Raw genomic sequence first — 22078 nt, 5'->3', positions numbered from 1 at the left:
TCCAGTCTTCCTTCTTCAGACAGCAGAGTAGTTCTTTGGAACGTTTCAGAGATCGAAGAGGGTTCTGATGATAGGTTTTGAGAGTGTCATTCTCATACCCAGTGCCAGGCTGTGGGTGGGGGATGCCCCCTTTGCCTAGCTTTTCCCTTTTCCTGGGTCTGGTTTCAAACTGTCTAGGGTAGCAAACAGGAGACAGGCCTAGGTGTGAGCTACAGTTGTCAGTGGCATGGCAGCCAGCCTTCGAAGGCAGGAAGGGAGTGGGTATAGCCCTGAGGCTATAATGTGAAGCTCAGGAGGGGCTCAGTAAACCCCTCATCCTGCTCAGGAGAGGAACAACCTGCCCCACACCCAAGGCTCTTTTGTCCTTCTGTCTGGATAAATACACAGCACACCACAGGAGAGCCCTTTCACAGTCATGGGACCTTTGACATGGGCAGAAAGGCACATTTGGTGTAGGCAGAACAATGCCAAGTCTATAAACCTTACCATTAAAGAGGTATTTAAATTATCATTCAAATGAGCAGAAGATGCATTTCTCTATCTGGACCCAAACTGAATTTTTCACTTCTTATGGGTATTCAGATATCTAAGTGTTAGTCTATGGGAGAGGTAGCTTTACTACAGTGAAACACAACTTTAGGAGTTTTTCACTTTCAGGACGTGTAAAACATAAACACATGTTCTACTATTTAAGTATAAGGCAACCTACCCCATAAGCCTTTAGTAGCATTTAATCTACAGGTCATAGTTAATGGCACTACTGTATACAAGGGATATATATGGAAATTAAATGCACCAATTACGTGTAAGCACATTTTACGATGATTAAGGGAAAGAGCATAATCACTTTAACTCTGATTAGCAGGGGTAAAGTGCACAGAGTTCTAAAGCCAACACAAATGCACTCAGTAAAAAGAGGGGAGTGAAGGCAAAAAGTGTGGATAAATACCACGCCAAGGATGTCAGATCTAACAAAAAGTAGTATGTGGGTTCTGATACCTTGGCTTCTATTCTACATTTAACAAGTACTCCTGTAATTGGAATACCCATTTCTCTATGTGAGGCAGAACTGCAAAGCTGACCTTTAGAGTGGGGGATTCAGAGGTTTGAGCCCATATACATACCGGTGGAAGTGGGCACACCCCCATTAAATGGTGATTGCTTCACAATCTATTCAGGAGTAAGCTGATTCCATAGGGTGAGTGCCCGCTGGCATATACTACAGGAAGAAAGTTATTAAGGAGGCCCCCTCTAAATAGTTGTCAGGGACTAGGGGGAATGAATGTAAAAAATATGGGATGTCCCACGTTTGCAGGTCCACGGGACCTGTTGTCTAATCAGACAGTTCTGTATAAGTATGAGTCTAGGGCAAACTAGTGCGGATTTGGCAACAGTATACAATTGGAATACCTTATAATAATTATATATAGATAATCAGAAATCATTGAAAAACATAACAAGCGATTCTTTAGTTTGCTGCAATGTTTCCTCTTGGACACTTCCCAATCCGATATAGTTTAAACTTTGGTGAGTTCTCTCAGGGGTTGTGTGAAGGTGGAGAGGTCTTTGATGAAACGCTTGCCATAGTTTAACATCCCTAGGAAGCTACAGACTTATGAGAAGCAGGATGAGGGTCAACATCTTACGCTCAGACCTGGGTAGGGTCTGCGGCAACCCTTTTTGCTGAGAATTGATATCCGAACTCACACTTTTTATATTTAGTGTTAGTCCTCTTTCTTGGAATCTTTGTATCACTTTTCCTTGCCTGTCATTGAGCTCTTCTACTGACACAAATTAGACAAGGATGTCATAGCTCACATTTATGACTCCTGATATGCCAGACAGGACCTACTAATTCACATTTTGGAGCACTTGAGAAAAAATTATTGTATATCTAGACTCTTGCAGGAGCACAAATTTAAAAATACAGCATTCTGATTGGCCTATGGAGCTTTATTTCCCTTAAGCCATCTCGCTCCTGTGGGAGTCATACTCCTGTGGGAGGGAGGGCTCTGATGGTCTTCCAGGAACATTAGAATATTGTTGCTGGCAGCCATTATGGGACTCAGGGACTTAGACCCCTGTTCTTAGTACCCTGACCCCCCAAAAAAGTATATCAACAAAAAATGCTTCAATCCCACAAGACTCTTGTAGGATCAATAAAAAATGGCAGCCGGCCCCACATTTAATAACCTTATGCCCTGGTGAGCCAACCCTCCAGGCTGTGTACATAATGGGGAGGGGGCTGTGTGGCCTCCCCGAGCCTCCAGAGGCGCTGGGGAGCTCACCCCTGGGTGCCAAAATATGCTTAAATGAGAAGGGGGCCACATGGCCATCCTCCTTAAGCCTTCAAAGGTCTACGGTAGCCCACTCTAAAACATAAAAAAATGGGGAGGGGGACAGGTGGCTCCCTCCCCTAGCCTCAAAATGCCCCATGACCCACCCACAGGGCCATAATTTAACAGCAAGGGAAGGGGGCACTATTCCCTTAGCCATTAATGGGCCTGGGGACCCCATTCCCAGGGGTCAACTTGCAAGCTATGTCCCGGGGAGCCAACCCCAGGGACATAGGTGTTTCCATGGTCGTAGCAGCCCAGGCAGAGAAACCTGTGTCGGCTATTGCTTGGTGGGAGCATTTTTTGATTTCCCGCCAAGCAGAAGCAAACACCAAGTCCACGCTCAGTGGGCGGAAGCTTTAAAAATGCTGCAGCCTGCTAGGAGCTGACTTTTGATCTGTTTCCCTGCCTGCACTGAAGCAATCAAAAATCAAATCAAAATATTGCTCCCATCCGGGGTGAGTACCATTAGGAGCTATTCCTTGTGGGTGGGGCAATGAGCTGTATGCAGGTAGGGGGCTGGGGCTGCAGGGCTTTGGGTCTCCCCCACAGTCCCCAACAAGAGTATGGTGGGTATCTTGGGTGGGAACCAGGGCACCCACTTTTAACAGTGGAGGGCCCCAAGGGATGGGGTCCTGGGGAGGGGGGACACGTGCCCCCTTCGCCCTAAAAATCATGCTGGGCCGCGTGGATTGTGTCCCCAGGGCCAAATTAAGACCAGAGAGGGGAGACACATGTCTCTCCCCTTTATGTATATAAGTGGGGGCAGGGGATGGGGTCTCCGGGACTGATAACAGCTTGATTAAGGGGCCCCTTAAAATAAATACATGGCCCTGGGGATTGGGGTCACCAGGGCCTAAGGAGGAGGGGGGGCGCGCAACCTTCACTCCCTTTTATTTTTAGAAATGGCGCTGATGGATGGGGTCCTCATGGCCAAAGAAGGTTGGGGAGGAGAGACGTTCGGCCTCTTCTCCTTTATTTACATTAGTGGCCCTTATGGGGTCCTCTGGTTTGATAATGGCTTTGAGAGGGGAGCCAGGCAGCCCCCCTCCCCTTCAGTTTTAGAAATGGCTCTGGAGGATGGGGTCCCCAGGATGTAAAATCGCTTGGGGAGGCAGGCCGCGTGGCCCCCCTCCCCTTTAATTAAAAATGTATTGCCCTGGGGATGGGGTCCCCAAGGCCTTACAAGAATCCAGGAGGGAGGCTGAACAGCCCCTCTACAATTTTAGTATGTATGTAGGGCCCTGGGGGATGAGAATCCCGGGGCCTAAAGAGACTCAGGAAAGGAGGCTGAGTGGTTTCCCTCTCCTTTTAACTTATATGTACAGGCCTGAAGTATCGGGTCCCTGGGGCATAAAAAGACTTGGGTAGGGGGTCAATGTGGTCCCCTCCCCTTTAATCAAAGAGAAAGATGCCCTGGGTGATGGGGTCTCTGTTGCCACGCCCTGTGCCAAACCCCCTACCTGTTCAGTATGGGGTTGTCTACCTTTAGAAGGGTTAGCCATAGGCCGGGCCCTGTGACTAACTCCCCAAAGAATGTGGACTGCGTAGGGTTGGCTGCAAAGCCCATAGGAGGTGTGGGGTTGAGTCTATGTGGGGGTTGGCTGCAGGGCTGTGTCCCCAGCAGGGTGTGCACGGCGAGGGAGTTTGTATTAACATATGGTAATTACATTTTACTTCATGTTAATAAACCCTAGAAATTCACAGAAAAAAACAAAGGTTAAAGTAAAGTTATAGTTAAGTAAATTTGTGAATGACAACATTAATGTTTTGAACTAATAAAACACAAAAGTTCAACAGCTATAGTTAGCAAAGCTAACTATCCCATGAGCCTCCGCCATGCACTGCTCATGACCTCACATATGCGCACCTGACATCACTCATTACATGTTCAATGATACCATTTATGACATTACTGATGAAAATTCAAAGGACCCAGAGCTATGCAAAATTATTACTGGAGGTCTGCTAAATGAGAATGCCATTGGTATTGAGCCCCAGAAAGGAATACCTAAAACCCAATTCTTTATTTCTACTTGCTCAATGAGTTGATACACATGTTTGAAGACTTCAAATACATCAATGACATACAGGAAGAGCTCAACTAAAGAGGAAAAAAAGATCACATTTTACTGTGCGCCGATTAAAAAGACATGTTTCCATCAAGGCCAAAGTTTGGCAAGTTCAAGTTTTCCAGCAACTAATGTCAGCCTCTGAGGCTGTGAACCACATGTCTATGATGCACGACATAGGAAGCACAAGGCATATTGAATAGGATGAAGAATGGCAATCTTGTCTTTGGGTGATACAAAACTATACTGGCAAGAGTTTAGTATCAGAAAGAGATATACTTTTGAATAAAGAAAGAAGAAAAACAATTACCCGGAATAAAACTGAAACTATATTCCCTTTGCATATAATATATGTTTATAATCCATCCATAAGAACCTAACTGCAAGATTTAAACAATAATTCATCAAACTCTCTATGTAAGGTGAAGACTGAATAGTTCTAAGCCTATGAATAGTCACCTCTGCCTACTTAGAAGGGAACATGATCCAGCCATATTTATTTTGATGTGAGTGAGAGTGGAAGAGAAAACTCAAACATATCTGTCCTGTAATATACATACACAGAATAACAAATTGCAGCCTCACACTGGGATGAAGATCAAAACACGTTGGTCAAAACATGTCCTTACAAGTAATAGAAAAAAAAAGCAGGACAAACGATCTCCAACTTGCCCTGTAGCGGCAGTCCTCTATATTTTGATGAATAAATGCCTGTGATATTAGCTTTATTAATATTCACCTTTGTATATATTCTAGTGTATAGTTGAACGTCAGCTCAGTCTTAAAGTGTGTTGAGTCTTCCTCATCAGTAAAAGAGAAAGACAGACATGATCTCACTGGGATTTTCTTCGCTGTAAAGGTCACCATTGACTCCATCTTCGTCATTTGGATACTGGAAACAAACAAAAGAAGAACGCCATTTACCTAATGCAAACTGATCAAAGATAGTTCCTACAGACTCTTGGATGCCATTTACTTAATATAAACCTCTAAAAATATGTATCACAGACAATGGAGGCAAGATTAAAATTACGAAATAGAATCACCACCATACAAAAAATAAAGGATGTTGTAAACTGTAGGGTTTACATATGTTCTACAAGTCATAACAATATTACCTCAAGAAAAGTTCAATAATTCTCAATGGTATAATGAGCAGACATTCTTTATGCTTTACAATTTCTGTAGGGAATAAGAATAAAGGTGCATAAGGTACATGATTGTAGCAAAGGTATAGAAACCCTAACCTCAATGGGAAACAGAACTTGTTTTGTGGTGTATGCTCTACTTAAACTGGCATTGCATCGTCATTAAGGATTATGGATATCTTGTGTATATTGGGTAACGCAAAACTTCTAGAGAGGAGGGGAGTAATAAAGGAAATTCTGATTTCACAGAGGACGAGATTCTATTTGGAACCATTCTGCAGACAAATTTCTTCCATTGATCTTGTGATCATTCAGTATGAATAGAATCAATCATTGCATGAGTAATCATTCCATTCAGTTGCCATTAAGTGTAAGTTAATCTCAATTCTGCTTCTCCTAAAATTTATCTGTCAGAGAGAGAGAGAGCGCAAGATAGAGAGCTAGTAATCCCACACCAGGTACATCTGAGTTTTTACCTTGCTGGAGGTTTCAGGCTTTTTATTACTACATATACTTGAAACTAGAAAGACAGAATACACATAGGCACAGCCTTTCTGATTTCAATATACAGTATGGACTCTGACAAGCAGGATATGGTGAAAAGAAATCACCACCTTTATTAAAATCGCTTTATTAAGGGCAACCTTGGCTCACCTTTGCTAGTTTGGTCTAGGCAACTAAGCAATATTTAGAAAAAAGAAGTGAAGCAAGGCATGTACAAATAGCAACCACACACCAAAACATTAAAAGAAATGAAGACCTGACATTTTTACACTGCTTCTAAATAAAAAGAAGAATAAGAAAAGTCATAAAAATGAAGAATAACAGATAAGAGGGTTTAAATGGCAAGGATAAATTACCTTAATGAAGTCAAAGGAAAAATAGGGCCGATAAACAAAGGACATTTTGCACTTTTGTGTAATTGTACCTTTATTTTGTTATTAAAACATACATTGTATGAGTAAATGTTCGACTCTTCTCCAGTCATTCACTGGAATATCTTATGATTTGCTCTGTGCACTGTAGTTCTGGAATATTTTGTTGCCAATCTTAACTTCTCATCTTATATATTCTATTTGCCCTACTGCCTTTTTTATATTTTTACATTATATATTTCAGTGTGTTAAATTTCATTCAGTTTATTACATGTATTTATAAAATAAAAAGCAGTATTCTAGCATTAACTCAATTAAGTTTGCCATCAATGTGAGACAACCTTCCTAATAAGTTATCTTAAAATATGTTAAAGCCTTAAAAAGATAGGAGCAGATTACTGTATCTGCTGTTCTTTGTCCTTTCAATAGGAGCTTAGCATTAATATTTATCCCTAGATTCTTCATGCTTTCACTTGGAGAGGAACACATGTCTATAGCCATGTGTCATGAACACTGCAACAGGTCCTATTTTATCATTTTCTATTTTTATAATGTGCTGGCTTGCAAACTCTTTTATCTCGTTATGTTAGTGAGTGTGAACTTTTAGACACATGCAGAAGTGCTAGCATTGTGCCTGCCTCCTATCTAGGCTGACATATTTTCTTTGTTTATGTTACGACCGCTACCATGTTAAGATGGACTTTTAACCCTTTCGATGCTGATGACGAGCTCAGCTCGTCATCACCCAAAGGTGTCGTGTGCTGATGACGAGCTGAGCTCGTCATGAACAAATGGCATCAGTGGTTTTCCAGCACAGCACGGGAAAACGCCCAGCAGCCATGTGGTTAAAGTAGAGGCTCAAATGGCAACATGCAAATTTAAATGACACATTCAACGCCATACCTATTTTCTATTATTGGCAGCCTTCAGTCCTGCATTGATTATCATTACCTGTAAAGGACTGTGATATAGAAGAGCTAAACAGCAATTTTTACAAAGGAAGGTGTGTTGTGCGATCCATATTAACGAACACAATTTAAAGGCCCGCTATTTTCTGCCTAATATTTTTAGGATAGTGCTTAGAAGTAGCGATAGGGTGTTGGGATGTTAGGAATGTACTAACCATGTTAGGACTGTTCTTATTACATTCACAGACCATGTCAAGCACTTCTCCATTTATTTTCTCCCTCTGTGTGGTTCATATTTGACTTCACAAGTATAATTTGAATGGGCCCTACATAGAACCTAAAGTGGTGAGTGATTCAAACTGGAGTGAACATTTCAATTTTCATCTCTTCAAAGTATTCATTTTGTATACTTGGGTTATGGAAAACAAACATTTTAAAGTTTTACCCTATGTTTCTTAGTGCTACTTTAAGTGTATTATTCATAATTGAAAGAGGGTTTGGCGTTCTCATGTGTCCCTGAACTAATCTAGAGGGACTACTCATGAACTGGATTGCTCGGTGTTTTTTTTAGTGTTATAGTCCAAATTAATTCTAATTTGTGTTGGTAAACTGAACTAAATCCTTGAAACAGGAAGTTACAAATTTGACCTCAACGGTTCTGGGGGAGCCCTAGATTGTGACACATGGGCCAGAAATTAGACATTCAGACGTCTGAATTTAAACCAACTACCAACCACTCAGATTTGTTTTAGAATCTAATTTCAACAGGTTCCCGACTCAGTCCTTGATTTGCCTTCAAACCTGTTGTTACAAGATTGCAGGTGGGCTGCTGCCCAAATGATAGAAAATGGTTACTATCAGTGGCACAAGCATACAATTATTTGAGACTGAGAAATCATATTAGTGTGGAACATGGTGCAATACACAAATTAAAAAGGTTGGGCACTGGACTGGTGCCCTGGGGTCAGCACAATGGGTGGTAATAACACTGGAGCAGAAAACAAAACAAATACTTGCTAAGAATTCAAAGGAAGACAACGTAACCTTTGCTTGTTCAGCCTCTTTCGCTCTAGAAAAGACTATAACCATAGCCAACACTGTCAAAATCTGCTGACACATCTATTAGAACAGCACACTATCATTCTTCACATTAGTCACTTCTATTGCAACAATTAGAACTGATTCCATACTATTTGCAAGCATAAACAAAGTTATGCATCATCCAAGAGGTAGGTTTCTGCTCTCCACAAGATAGCAAGGAGGGAAAGCAATGTGTTTTTGGTCATGACTTGTTTTTAATTTAATTGGTCTTTCAGAGTGACATAGTAAAAGTATCTCTATTATAGTTATTGGTATTCCCTGAATAATTCTTACTGACTAGGGTATTATTTGTGGGTTCGCCTTCACATTTGGTTGTTTATGTACACACCATTTTTTGCTGTTGCATGGCACTATAACTAAATGTATGATATAAATGCATTGAGCCACGAGAATATCTAGGCGGATGTTATTGCCTTGTCTTTCATAATCTGTTACATTTTCTTAGTTCCTTTGCTCCTGTTGATTGAGCAGGTCAACATAGCAACGATTCGTTCGTATGGGTACACACAAAGATCATTAATTATTTGTCTTCTTTTTAGATCTTCATGAATTTCTCTTTTTTCCTCGCTACACAAAGCAAGCACAGTTGCTGATTTACCTATAATGAGAAAAGTGCAGTTCAAGATATGGCCTATGGTGTATGTAGAGATTCTGTTAATATGTTTTAATTTACATTTCTAATAAAGATATAGTGCTTTTTGTTATACTGTCCTATGTCATGGAGACCTGTTTAGCATTACTGGGCCCCGTGATGGTTGCTTTTTTATTGGGACTGTTCTCCTTTTACAGACATTGTCATGTTTGCAATATTCATTTCTACCATATGCCTACCAGATGTTCATTCTCACTGGCATGCCCATTTATCAAATATATCATAAGAAAGGTTTCCAATCTTTCCTTAATGGTAGTGTACTTTAATTTTAGAAGGTTGGAGATGTCTACTAGCCTTGTGAAAGGTTTCCAGACACTAGATTTCCACTTTGCAGAAAAGTAATCATCCATTTGTTGCATCCTATAATGTAGGTCACTAATATTTGGCTTTTCTTCCTTGTAAATATGTGTATACCTCTAGCAGCATAACCACATATGCCTCTAAGAGCAATCCCACCTGTTTTAACCCCTTCGCTGCTGATGACGAGCTCAGCTCGTCATCAGCCACGGTGGTCGTGTGCGGATGACGAGCTGAGCTCGTCATGTAAAGCTGCTTTTCGTAATTTGCCGCACACAGCGGGAAAAGCCGCCGCAGCGATGCGGTTAAATGAATACATTGAAAAGGAGAAAAATATAATGCTCCACACAATGTGGTCTACTACCCAATGTAGGTTCTATCTAATTCAGGCAGGCCCGTTCAAATAATACTTGACAAGTCAAGTAAAATGACTTAATTCCTTATCATTTTCATTCAATTAATTACTTGATAACAATTATAGCGATGCCTTGGTGTGTGTGAATAAAAATATATATATAAATTATGTGGACGATGATACATCAAGAGGAAATATTATATTAATTATTAAAGTAATGCAGCTTAATAACTGCAAATATACTATGGTATGGTTTTTCGTGCAGTACAAATGTAAAAGCAAACTGTGACTACTTTATATGTAGAATTATGTCATATAAAGTTTAATTCAGAAGACATTTAATGAGGATTCTGAGAGAAAGTCCAGAAATATTATGATTCATTCAATCACATTAGATTTCCCTTTTGGAAACTTCCCTTATATGTGCTTGGCATACAGCATGGGACATGTACAGCACATAGTTTTTTATCTAGCCTATGCTCCTTCAGTGCCTATCTCATGGTCTAGCAAATGTCATTATTAGTTTATATATATAACATAATCAGTGACACCAAGAACTCTTTATTGACAACCCACTTAATATTCTGTTACTCCTAGGGAATACATCTAATTTTAGTTCCATATAGGAACAGTATGGCCCCAATTCACAAAACGGTGTGCAAATTAATTTGCTAGTTCGCAACTATATTTGAATGTTAATTTTTTAACTGTCCATAGTGGCTTGGCTTCTTAGGAATGATGATTCCACTTATTCTTACTGTCTGTGTTGGAAGACCATAACTTGATCTTAATGCACAGACTATGTGGATGATTCAAAATGGTTGATTATTAATTAAAGATCATATTTTTATTATCTTCTGAGTTGATTATACTATGTGATAATCTTATTGTACTACAGAGACATTCAGGGGCCGATTGCGATGCGGTTTGGAAGGCCCTGATCAATGGTCAGAGCCTTCCAAGCTGCATCATAATTGGCCGTTAGTGTTCCTTTCCGACCCCCTCATTACAATGGAGGTGGTTGGAAAGGAATTGGTGGGTCATTCTTCCTGGCTTTTGACGGGCTTGGAGAGCCCATCCACCAGTCGGAATGCAATAAGCAATCTTAAGGGAGGGTCTTTCCGCTCTTGAGATTATAATGACGGTTTCCGACATGGTTTCCATGCCAGCCTGTCCGAGAGGGAAACCATGTCAGCAGGGCCCCCTTCAGTGCAGGGCCACCTATGCCCCCCCCCCCCCCAGTTAATCCCTGCACCTTGTGGCAGGCACCTTGAGGTACCTGCCACGGAGTGCAGGGATAAACATCACATCGGATTCTACTATGGGAGCATGCATTACAACGGTATGCAGACTTAAATGCATGCTCCCATAGTAAAATATAGGAATGCGACTGAACAGTGTTTGGTCACATCCTAATGGATTCTGCCCAACATTGTAATGAGCACTTTTATGTCAGATACCTATAGGCTACTGAAATGATTTGATGTTTCTTTGTTTTTTTGGTCTATTCTTAAAGTAGAGTTTGTGTTACACTATTTGTGTATGCCTGCCCCAGTTGGAATACTTTTGAATTCCCAAAGGTTGCCAGTTCTGTACAGCCGCTCCAACAACGCCAGGTTCCTATGCGTACTCATAAAAACAGTTTTGAAAATTCACATGAATATTAATGAGAAGGCTTCAAATGCATGCACCTTGTAATCGTTTTGCTCTCTATTCATTTATTCCCCCTGTGGAGATTCCCTTTCTTCTCTTCCTCCACAATATTTTGGAGCGTTCCATTCAAATTGGGTGTTTTCCTGCCCTTGACAGTAGTAAATCATTAAGAAAATATTTTGTGAACACTCACAAGTTTCAAATTTGTAGGTCTGCACACACTTTCCAGGACAACCCCACCATGGATGCTGCCTAGCAGTTCATAGGAACAGATTTACTCTCATGCAACATTACATAGTAATGGAGCAATGAAGTTATTTCCATTAATGGATATTACTTATGAATCCACTTGAATAAACTCTTTTGTTTGTTAAGGTTGTATTATACTCTATTTCTATATACAGAAAGTGACATATACCTTCAAAAGCTCCATTTGGTTCAATGTTCTTTTTCCTCAGATATATAGTGCATTCTGCCAAAAGAAAATAAGCTGTTATGATGTGCAAAGAATTACACATATACAGATTTAAAGTTCTCAAACTGTCAACACCGACTAAACATTTAAGCTAAATGATCAAAGGAGAATCTCTTTCGCTAAAACTAGTAACATGAAAGCAGATATTAGTTACTAAACTTTATTGAAAAAACAGGGTATTTACAAATTGCTAGTTATGTGGGTTTACAGGGTGTTTAAAAGGGAAGTATTTGACCAAATTAAAGTGACTTAACTAAGGCTTTTTAGATGATTATCACAGTTAAAATTTTAAAATGAAAATTTAAGTGGTCTTAAAGCCTTATGAATTACTAAAATTACACTTTCTACCTTAAAAAGTCCCTGCTTTTAGTTGGTATATTAAAGATAAATTAAGTGAGATTAAAATCTAATTTTCTTTATTTACCTTTGCAAATGAAGGTCGTTTTAAGGGTTACACATCCTCTGCCTCTGATGAAAGCGATCTCATTAAGTCAATTCAGAATGTCTTTAAAAGCTTTGTGTTAATTGCTTCCAGCACGGAGCGAGGTGTTCATTTAGGTACCAAAATTCTCATAAAAATTCCAAAGTTGCACTAGTGAAGAAATGCTGAACAAGATGAATACTAGGAACATCTTTTCATAAAATCCATTAACTATTTTAAAACAATTTTAAACAATATTTTTAATTGCATACGTTTAGCGTGGCATTCAAGCAGAACCATTACACTTTGGAAACTTTAAAAAGCATTTTAATTTACGGTGAGCATGTGAACGTATATTTAAGTTTATACCAATTTTTAGAAATTGTCCAGTGTTTATGTGAGTCATTTATGAAGATCATTGTTATAATAGGTGTCCCTGATTACTACTATTTAAAACGTTTTTAAAATGAAGCATAAAAGTACTGTCTCACACATTGGTTTTCTTTCAAAAGTTTATTTAGTATCAAGCAAGACTAGACTTTGCTTAACACTACAAAACATTTCAAGACTCAAGTTACAAAAGAATACCACATTATTTGCATCTGTAATTTCTCTCATTTTACTCAGGTTTACAAGAGAAAGCTAGCAAATGGTTAAGAGATAAAGCTAAAGAGAACTAAATTCTGTTCAAAACCTTTAAAATAAAAGGTTACGCTCATATTAAAATAATGGATTAACATATTTAGTAGATCTAGTTTTTTAACACTAGTTAAAGAAAGGTTAATTTGATGGTCTTCTTTTGATCGCCTATTCTTCAAATGCAGACCGGAAATAGGAAAGTTCGTTGGTTTACAAGTCTTGCTCTTCAATTTGTGCTTTCAACAAAAAAAAGTTTAGGTTGAGTCCATCCATTCAGATTTACGCACTGTGTTTTAATAAAAAGGGATTGTTCATAGAAAAATTACTTTGAACAGTATACAGGACTGGAGGAGATTGGATATTTCACAACATCTGACAGTACAATCAGTATCTGGTATAGGGTTGTTCTCTGTAGGTTCCCTTTGTGGTCCTTGCTGACAGCGCCTTGTGCCGAGAGTTAGTCCATTCTTCTTGTCCTATTTAAGGAAAATAGCTCTAATTATATTTATGTTATTATGGGAAATGAATGCATAGCAAATATGTCATTTTGCACAGCTTAAATTAACAAGACTCCCACTACATTTATGGAACCATCTTGGGCACACACATCTTCCTTGATAACGTTTAGCTTTACTGCAGGTTCACTTAAATGATATATATGTGTACAGACTTTCAATCAGTGGTTGACATATTTATAAAGCTGGATATAATTATGTAAAACTTCAATAATGTCATCAAGTTTGCAAAAAACATAATATAATAGTTTCTTGTTCATTTCAGAAAGAATATATCATAAAATATAATGTTGTTGAATTATTCGTCAATAATGATTTAAATGACAGGTGAAGCTGTCATTTTTTATGTAATTGCCACTTTTGTTTAAAGCTAGAGTATACCCACAATGTGAATAACATGGTCAATTAGTTTTATCAACTTGAGGGATTTGCCTTTGTCAGTAGATGACAGTACTAACTGAAAAGTGTAAGCAACTTCTAGTTCATCTAATTTAATCTTGGAGTGAATAACAAATTTATAATAGACCAAAACCTTCATGTTTTGGTGCATCTCTTAGTGAGTGAAAGTGTGTTTGATTATTGTTGCCCTGTCCATATTGAGAAAGTAACATTTCGTTGGATAAAGTGTCCATTTAACATAGATATATTGCACTAAACGAGAGTTTTAGAGACTGATGTCCTGCACGACAGCAACACTTTCTAATATTAATCACAAATGTGCAGCAATATTGCTCTATTTGGAATAGCCTGCCATTCCCACTTGCTGCTCTTTCCATTATAAGTTACAAGTGTGACACCAGCAGCTCAAATTGTTACTGACATCCAGAATCCACATTTATTTGTAGTTAATATTAACAATGAAAACATATGAGAATTTCATATAAAAGATTATGCCCTGTTAACAACATGGACTCTGAGCTTCCATTTGGCACGTTCCGATTAAAATGCTCGAGTGAATTTAAAGTAAATGGGGAGAAATTGTCGAAGAAGGAATTGATAGCCCAATGGGATCTGTAAAGGAGTCGGCTCTTTTTGACCACATAAATAAATAAAATTACATAATGATTTACAGATCATATGTTGCTAAATGATCTAAGCGGAATAAGTCATTTTCCATCCTCTTTACCTCCCAACAGTTTAAAGAAGGAAGATCCTCCAGAGAATCAAAACTCTACCATTAGATAAAGAGCAACAATGAGAAGAAAATGTCATAAATTAGAAAAAAACACAGAAATAAGAGGAGTGACCATGGCAACACTATATGCACTATTAACTCATACATCACCCACGAAGCCTAAAGTTAGAAACATAACTTAAGGTACATCCTAATTCTAATTCTCAAACAAAATGTAATAGTTCAGTCTCATTTTGTGACTCACCATATGAATCGTAGGAGTCATCACTAGCGCCATGTGGATAATCATAATAATCAGGTAAACTGAAATTAGAGAAAGGAATTATCAAAGATTAAGGCTATACATACTGCATTAAGCAACAATACTTTGAATGTGCACTTGTCACATTTTAAAAGATACACAGTACAGAATATGAAGTGGCATGCTGTACTGAACTAAATTACAAGGTAAATATTCTATGAAGGAAAAATATTGTAACATAGATCAAAAAAAATACCATCATTTGTAAGGATTAAAACTAGTACTCTATTGCTATAACCATGCAATTCATGCTTCTGTGATCATCATATGACATAGTAGACCAACTGTGACCATGGCATTAGAAAGCAATATGGGTGACGATCGACTTGTAGCCAGAAGATTTTGGAATGTCATCTTCCTGTATGCACAACGACACTTTAACGCTTAATTGTGTAAGTGCATTGCAGTTGAATTCGTTTTTTTATTTTGACCTCCGTGCATTAGAGATAGCGAAATCTTGCACAAAGCATAGTCAGCTCAATTCATACAGGTTTTTCTGTAAATGATTGTAACTTTTTACTTTATACTTGACTTTCCATAAGTTATACTTACTAGTGGAAAACAGGTTTGTGAGTCAGTCACAGTATTCTAATCAAATACAAGCAGTGAAATATGCTAAGGGAAAACACCTACTGACACCCTGACATATCACTCTGATAAGCCAGGCAACATGGTAAACCCTTATAAATTGGACACTACTCTGGCAGCAATTTCAATTACTAGGGACACACTGGAACACAAAATAGATACTGTGGTGGTGGATCTGGGGCTCCTTTGAGATGCCCACCGTAAGACGACAGAGCAGATTATAACAACAGAACAGGCAATGGCAGAGCTTAAATATGCCACCAAGGACACTTCTTACGCAGATGAAAGATATGGCCGAAATAATCTGGAATGTGGAATATAGATCGTGGAGTTAGCCTGTCATAATAACATTAAAGTTGTGGGCCTACCTGAAAGTAGTGAAGGGAAAGGCATGGTCACATTTCTAGGGGCATGGCTGAAACAAGTGGTAGACCCTAGGGGCTGTAGGCCTTCTTTGACTTGAGGAGAGTGCGCAGGGTTATAGAAATAGCACTGCCTCCTGGAGCATCTCCAGATCTGTGGTTACTAGACGTGTCCATTTGAGAGATTAGGAATACATATTACAGCAATCAGGTGAAAAAGGCCCAAAGCTGTGGCCAACAATAAAGTACTGTTATTACTGTACTGTACACCAGCTGTGCAGCTACAAAGTGCCTTTTTCATTGAACTGAAATTCACACTGAGGTAAATGGGAATGTAGTATTGATTTCTGTCTCCAGTTAAAATGAAAATTCTGACAGCTTTTGGATCCAGGTTCTTCACAGATCCTCAGGAGAACTCGACAACACAATGAAGATGCAACCAAAGAAAAAAGCCACAGAAATTCAGATTCTGTATCAACAGAAATGGAGCAGGAAAAAGTCTTATCTCAAGCACCCATCTCAACTTCAGGCTCAGGTAGAGATGTCCCGCGCCAGGACACTCTAGAGTATTAGTGCACGACACAAGCTCTTTATAACATAACATAAGGCAGTTGTGCTGGTCGGCCTTAAACCAACTTTACCTGAAAAGACAAAAAGTCAATTCCCTAAGAGAGGTGCAATTTCGGACTTAGACCCATTGAAGCCTGAACCAGAGTAAGTGTGAATGCCCAGGATCATCCCAAATATGGCAGACTAACTTATGTAGGAGTCAGGGTGGTTTACAAAATTAGACAACCTACTCCATACAGGGAGACAGGGAAAGTTGCTGTCTAGCAATGTTGGCATTATACTTTTGTGCAAATATTGGAGGGCTGAGTGGTCAGCCGGAGAGTTGTATGCTCATACATAAACCCCTCCCATTCCCCCATATATTTTTGGGGGAGTGACTTGGCAATTTGTAAGAAGTGCGACAGGAGCAGGGATTATTATTGTTATTACATTGCTCATCTTGGTTTGGATTACTACCTACCTGTTTGAGGAAGAAGGACCTGGGTGGAGAAGTGTGGCTCAATGGTTAGAGCGGCAGACCCTGATGCAGAGGTCTGGCCCGGGACCAGGGTTCAATACCCGCCTCGGCGGGTCTTGGGCTCAATTTCCTCGGACCTGATAATTCTCGCCTTGGTGCCTATTCTAATCATGGGTCCCACTCTGCAACTCTGGGCAATAGCTTGCTTAATCTCCACAACTGCCCCAACAGCGCTGGGATGCCTGGCTTCACCTTGGGGGTGCCCAGGAGTGGACATTTCACAGGAAAAAGCCAGGAAGGGTTCCTAAGCGGTATACAGACAGTGCCGGGACACTTCCGTTGGAGGTAGCTGTGCGCTTTACAAATGCTGGCATTTACATTTTTTTAAGTGGTTCTATGTTACATTGGTGTGGGTGGTGAAGGAGAAACCATTACTGCTAATTGATAAACTTAGAGTGGAATTGTAATTGGGTTACTATTAACAAACCTGGAGCATCCAGCTCGTTGCTACTGTTACCCATTGAATTTGTCTCCTTGGAAACTCTCAAATATGGGACATGAATCACTGACTATTAAGTTACTCCCCTGGAATGGTGGGGTGCTTAATAATATGAATAACCAGTATTGAGTTCAGGTATACATAAAGAGGAGCTTGCCAGTTGAATTTTACAGTGCATACTTTACTCAGTTGGCCTCATCCTGATGGAAATGTTTAATAGTATGAGGGGGAGTGTGTGCACCTACCCTACCTCACTAAAGAGGATGTGGTAGTTGCCTTACACAAACAAAGGAGATACAAGGAGGAAGTTCCAGTGTATATTCCACTGTTAATACTCAATATTGATTATAAGATACTGAGTAGGAAGTTAGCAACTAAGCTGTTATCTTACATGAAGACGTTGAGCCTTATGGATCAGAATGGCTTTATACCTGAGGGAAGTACTGCTGTGGCAATCACAAGGGCTGTAGATATACTGGTCCACCCAAACAACACCGCTTCAAATCCCCTGATAATATTGAAAAATACAGAAAAAGCCTTCAAACCTCTAAGGTGAGATCATCTGTATGGAAAGTCTAGATAAAATGGGGCTAAGAGAAGGCTTTAAGAAAAGGAAAAAATTTTATACATGCACCCTACAGCCCATATTGGTATTGGCACGGTCATATCGAATTTTTTTGAGGTGGCGAAGGGGTGAAATGAGGTGCTGGCTGTCTCCCCTCCTCTTTACGATAGCCATCGACCATTAGCCACCAGAGCCCGGTAGGTAACATTGCTTAGGGGTATTACAGGATTCAGTGGCACTTAATACATCTCCTTGTATGCTGATGATATGCATACAATGAGATATAAATGCAGATGTAATACTGCAAATACTGCCTTTTGGGGGATCAGTGTAAATTTGATTAAACTAAGCACATTTTTTTTTCGCCAACCTAAAGAGATTGAAACTATAACTCTGAAGCTTGTAAGTCTATCAAGGGAACTGACAACTATTACATATCTGGGAATGCAGATATATTGAACTGAAAGTGATTTGTTGGACGAAGACTTAAATGTGTCAATTGAAAAATTTAAAAAAACATACAGTTCTGGAGGACACTGCCAATATTGATGGCTGGAAGAATTTTTGTAGCAAAACTGGACCTCTTCTTAAACTGCTTTATTTATTTAGCCTATAACAATTATCATACCCAAAAGGGGGTTTAGGTAAGTGGATATCATACTCACATACTTGGTATGGGCAACAGGCAGAAATAGGGTAGCACTGGACAAGCCACAGCATCCTACAATGGAGGGGAGCATAGCAGCCCCAGATATGCAAGCGTGTTACCTAGCTGCTCAAATGCAATGATTCCTGGGATGAATGGTAGAAAGAATTGCTGTGGCATGATGGGCCATGAGCCCACACTTCAACAATTAACAACAGTTCTTTTGTGGCCCAGACAGGGCCTGGGGCAGCAACAGGCTATATGAAGGTGATGGAACACTGCTGGACAAGATATCTACAAAATACACATACACAAGAACCCTTTGCCCCAGACCTTCCAATTGAGGCCCTGTAGGCCTTGCTAAATAGTCACTGTCTGAAGGGAATAGGGGCATGGCATGATAAAGGCATACAGACAATAGAGGACCCAAATAGAAGGAGCATACAATTGGAGCTTCTATAATTGATGGACACATCTGAAATACCCTTGGGGAACTTGATTTGTCAACAATCAGAGGTGGCAGTTTTGAAACATACATGGAAAGTAGGAAATAATTAAATGATCAAACATCAAAGCCAGAACCTGATGCACACCATGAAGGGTAAACAGAAAACAATCACCCAGCTGTACCAAGCACAAGTTAGCCAAGCCAAAATCATAACAGATCGATTGAGAGAGAGCTGGGCAGAGGACCTAGGTAGGTCGATTAGTTACGGTGAGTGGACCTGCATCCTTAGAAACGTTCATATCAGAATGCCCAACTCAAACTGATTCAGTTCTATTACATACACAGAACCTATATTACCTCAGCAAACCAATAGACATTTTGCAAGTGCCCATGTACCCTAGATGGAAAGAGGAAGGATCCGTTTTATTCCCCATAGTTTGGTCCTGGTCCAACTTTGCTCCATTATGACATGAAGTAACAAGATATGTTTCAAGAGCCACAAGTAGACAAGTCATACTTCACCCTGATAACTTTGTACTGGGTATGTTTCCCCCATGATAGAAAAATACAGTGGAAAGTACATTTATAGAGCTAGCCCTGGTGCTGGCTCAACACCCAATAACAATAAGATGGTAAAAAGGTTGCTGGACCTAGCATTACTTGTTGGGAAAATGAGTTTCAAAAATGGGTAGAATAGAAATGTGTGCTGCTAATGAGCTAGGTGAAGAGGGGTTGGGAGGTGATCATGACAACAATAAGATAGAACAAGCAAGGTATGGGAAACAAAGCTCACTTCACAAGACCCTCAAAGCTCCTATCCCCCTCGATGATTGATGAGAAGGCCATTCACTGAGATAGTTTGTGAATCACAAGGCACTCTCCTCAATACATTCCAAACTCCCAGTTCTAGTTCTATGTACAGGAGTTCCAACTAGTGCAGGGGGCCTCAAGCGAGCCCTGGCTAAAAGAAGCATTATGCTGATAACAGTGCTTTGTTTAAAGCGGAAACAATGAGCGGCAGTTAGGCGCTCTGTAAGGTGGGCCATCACTAACTTCTTTTGTCATTTATATCTTAGCTGGGAGTATGTATCAAAAGGGGAGAGACTCAAAATATGCTTCAAAACCGCTACCCCCATTTCTAATAATCACACTGATGATACTTTTACACAGTATTAAGACCTGCCTTCCCAGAGGTATGTTTGGCAATCATGTATTTGATTGCATTTTTAAACCGGTAACAGAACTTAAATGCAAAGTTTAAATAAGTCTAGAAATAGTTAAATAGTTAAACATTGACAGTTTATTAGAATAATCGTGAAAGATTCTGAGGGGGGCCACGGGGGAAGGAGGCTCCGCATTAAACAGTTTGAAGCCCACTGAACTAGAGTAATAACTAGTCCTCAGAGAAGGAATATATGTTAGTATTATGTATCGTGGAATGTAATGATGTACTTTTGCTCACACAGGGAAGCCACTCGATATTGGTTGGGTTACTTTACTTTCTTGGTTAACCTTGAAGTTTGGCAGCAGCGGCTGCTCATCGATAATAGGCCTTATAAAGCCCTGAATGGAAAAACTGAATCAACTGAATAGGAGGGATTGAGCATTAGCAATGTTATCTGAAATTATTGGATGGAACCTACAGTGACCTGTAGGGATCGTTGCACAATGCCTTTACCATTATTGTGTTACAACACCGGATGCAGTTTATTGTATGTCTTGCTGAATGTAATAGATTGAAAAACTAATTAAATATGTTTTTTAGAGAAAAAAACTGTGCGATGTGCTAATGGTTGTACTTGCAGGGAAATGAAAATGTGCCCAGTCTATCCTACTTTGAGGTCTAACACTTCTCCAAGGTCTGTGGGAGACTTCGATGCAGGTCACCTTGACAAGGTAAGTACTTGGGTATGACAAACAGCTGCGTTCCTTCTGAAAAGGGGGTCACTACTAAGCGAGATTTAGTTTTGACAAGATTCAAACTGCAACTGACATTTTCTGTCACCTTATATAACAGTTGCTTTGTTATTTGTCGTAGCACTGCCGTCAAGCGTAGTGGCCAACAGCAGCGGAGCCATAGTCAGCCCATTGCAAAGAGCTTCTGCACAGTTTACTCTTCTGCTCAGTACAGTTCCATCATTTGTCTAATAAGCAATTATACAGACTGTTTCAAGGAATTGTCTCTAGAATTAACCCACTTATGTCAAACAAACAGTTGCAATTGTATTCTTAGAACTAGTATGAAGAATAATAATCCCGCATGTACAACGCTTTCATATTCCAACATGGTGTTTGATGCGCTTCATTGTGGCTGATTCACAAATAAAAGGCGACTTCTAAAAATCTATGGCTTATCGGTACAATTTTCATCCAGCTACCTTCCCCCAGGACTACAAGTAACCATGTCTTCTGTAGTACAGGATTGATATTGATAGTCATAACCATTAGAACAAAAAACCACAGGAGAAAAGAGGGGAAAACAAGTCTAGAACAATCAAGGATTAGGATGGAGGGGTTTCTAAATGAAGTCTTACTACCCTACTTCTCACATTAGAATCTGCTCTAGTATCAGAATCTAGGCAATAACATCAGTAACTATATTTGGCTAGGTATAAATGTAAGTAGCAGTAGAAAAGCTCCCTAAGCAGATCCCAGCACTCTGAGCCTACAGTTCTTTATCAGCGTAACAACGTTTTCCTTCACTTTTTTAAAGAGCTTTAGTACAAATGGTAGCAGAAGTCTAGGTGTTGCTCTCGGTTGAAAAATCTCTATTATTACCATCACGGCCATGTGAGAAGACTCAAACGGGAAGGTCTGCTTACATGCTTCTCCAGTTAACACATCTTGAAAAGCTGGATGACATCAACTGGCGAGACTCATGATGGAGAGCCACTTAAATCTGTAGGAGTGTAGAGGGAAGCAGCATCGCCAGCTGAGTCCACAAGAAATCTGGCAGGAGACCGGGTTCTCAAATCTATGCATATGTGGAGGTTGAACTTCCTATGGCTCTCATGATGGATGTGAATAAGGAAGAAGAGGGGATGAAGGTGGTACACCTGC

General features: G+C 39.8%; 1 protein-coding gene across 3 annotated transcripts in view; it reads right to left on the bottom strand.

Moving 5' to 3' along the window:
- KHDRBS3 (KH RNA binding domain containing, signal transduction associated 3) overlaps positions 1-22078 on the bottom strand; it is a 243801-nt gene that overhangs the window by 35635 nt on the left and 186088 nt on the right. Inside the window, exons 9-12 of one of the 3 annotated variants that reach the window (XR_015309932.1) lie at positions 14827-14885; positions 13259-13408; positions 11816-11869; positions 5148-5300 (exon numbers count right to left, since the gene is read on the bottom strand). Coding sequence is in view for 2 of the 3 variants with exons in the window: in XM_086966255.1 (XP_086822381.1) it covers positions 13317-13408; positions 14827-14885 (151 nt within the window). In the remaining variant the exon portion in view is untranslated. Of the gene's footprint in view, positions 1-5147; positions 5301-11815; positions 11870-12600; positions 13409-14826; positions 14886-22078 lie in introns of those variants that run through there. The other 2 variants (XM_086966255.1, XM_086966256.1) reach the window with 2 other exon arrangements.

Source organism: Lissotriton vulgaris, chromosome 4_1 (assembly GCF_964263255.1).
Source record: "Lissotriton vulgaris chromosome 4_1, aLisVul1.2, whole genome shotgun sequence".
NCBI lineage: Eukaryota > Metazoa > Chordata > Amphibia > Caudata > Salamandridae > Lissotriton > Lissotriton vulgaris.
Note: the sequence above shows the minus strand (reverse complement) of the source record. Positions and strands in the feature narration are given on the sequence as shown.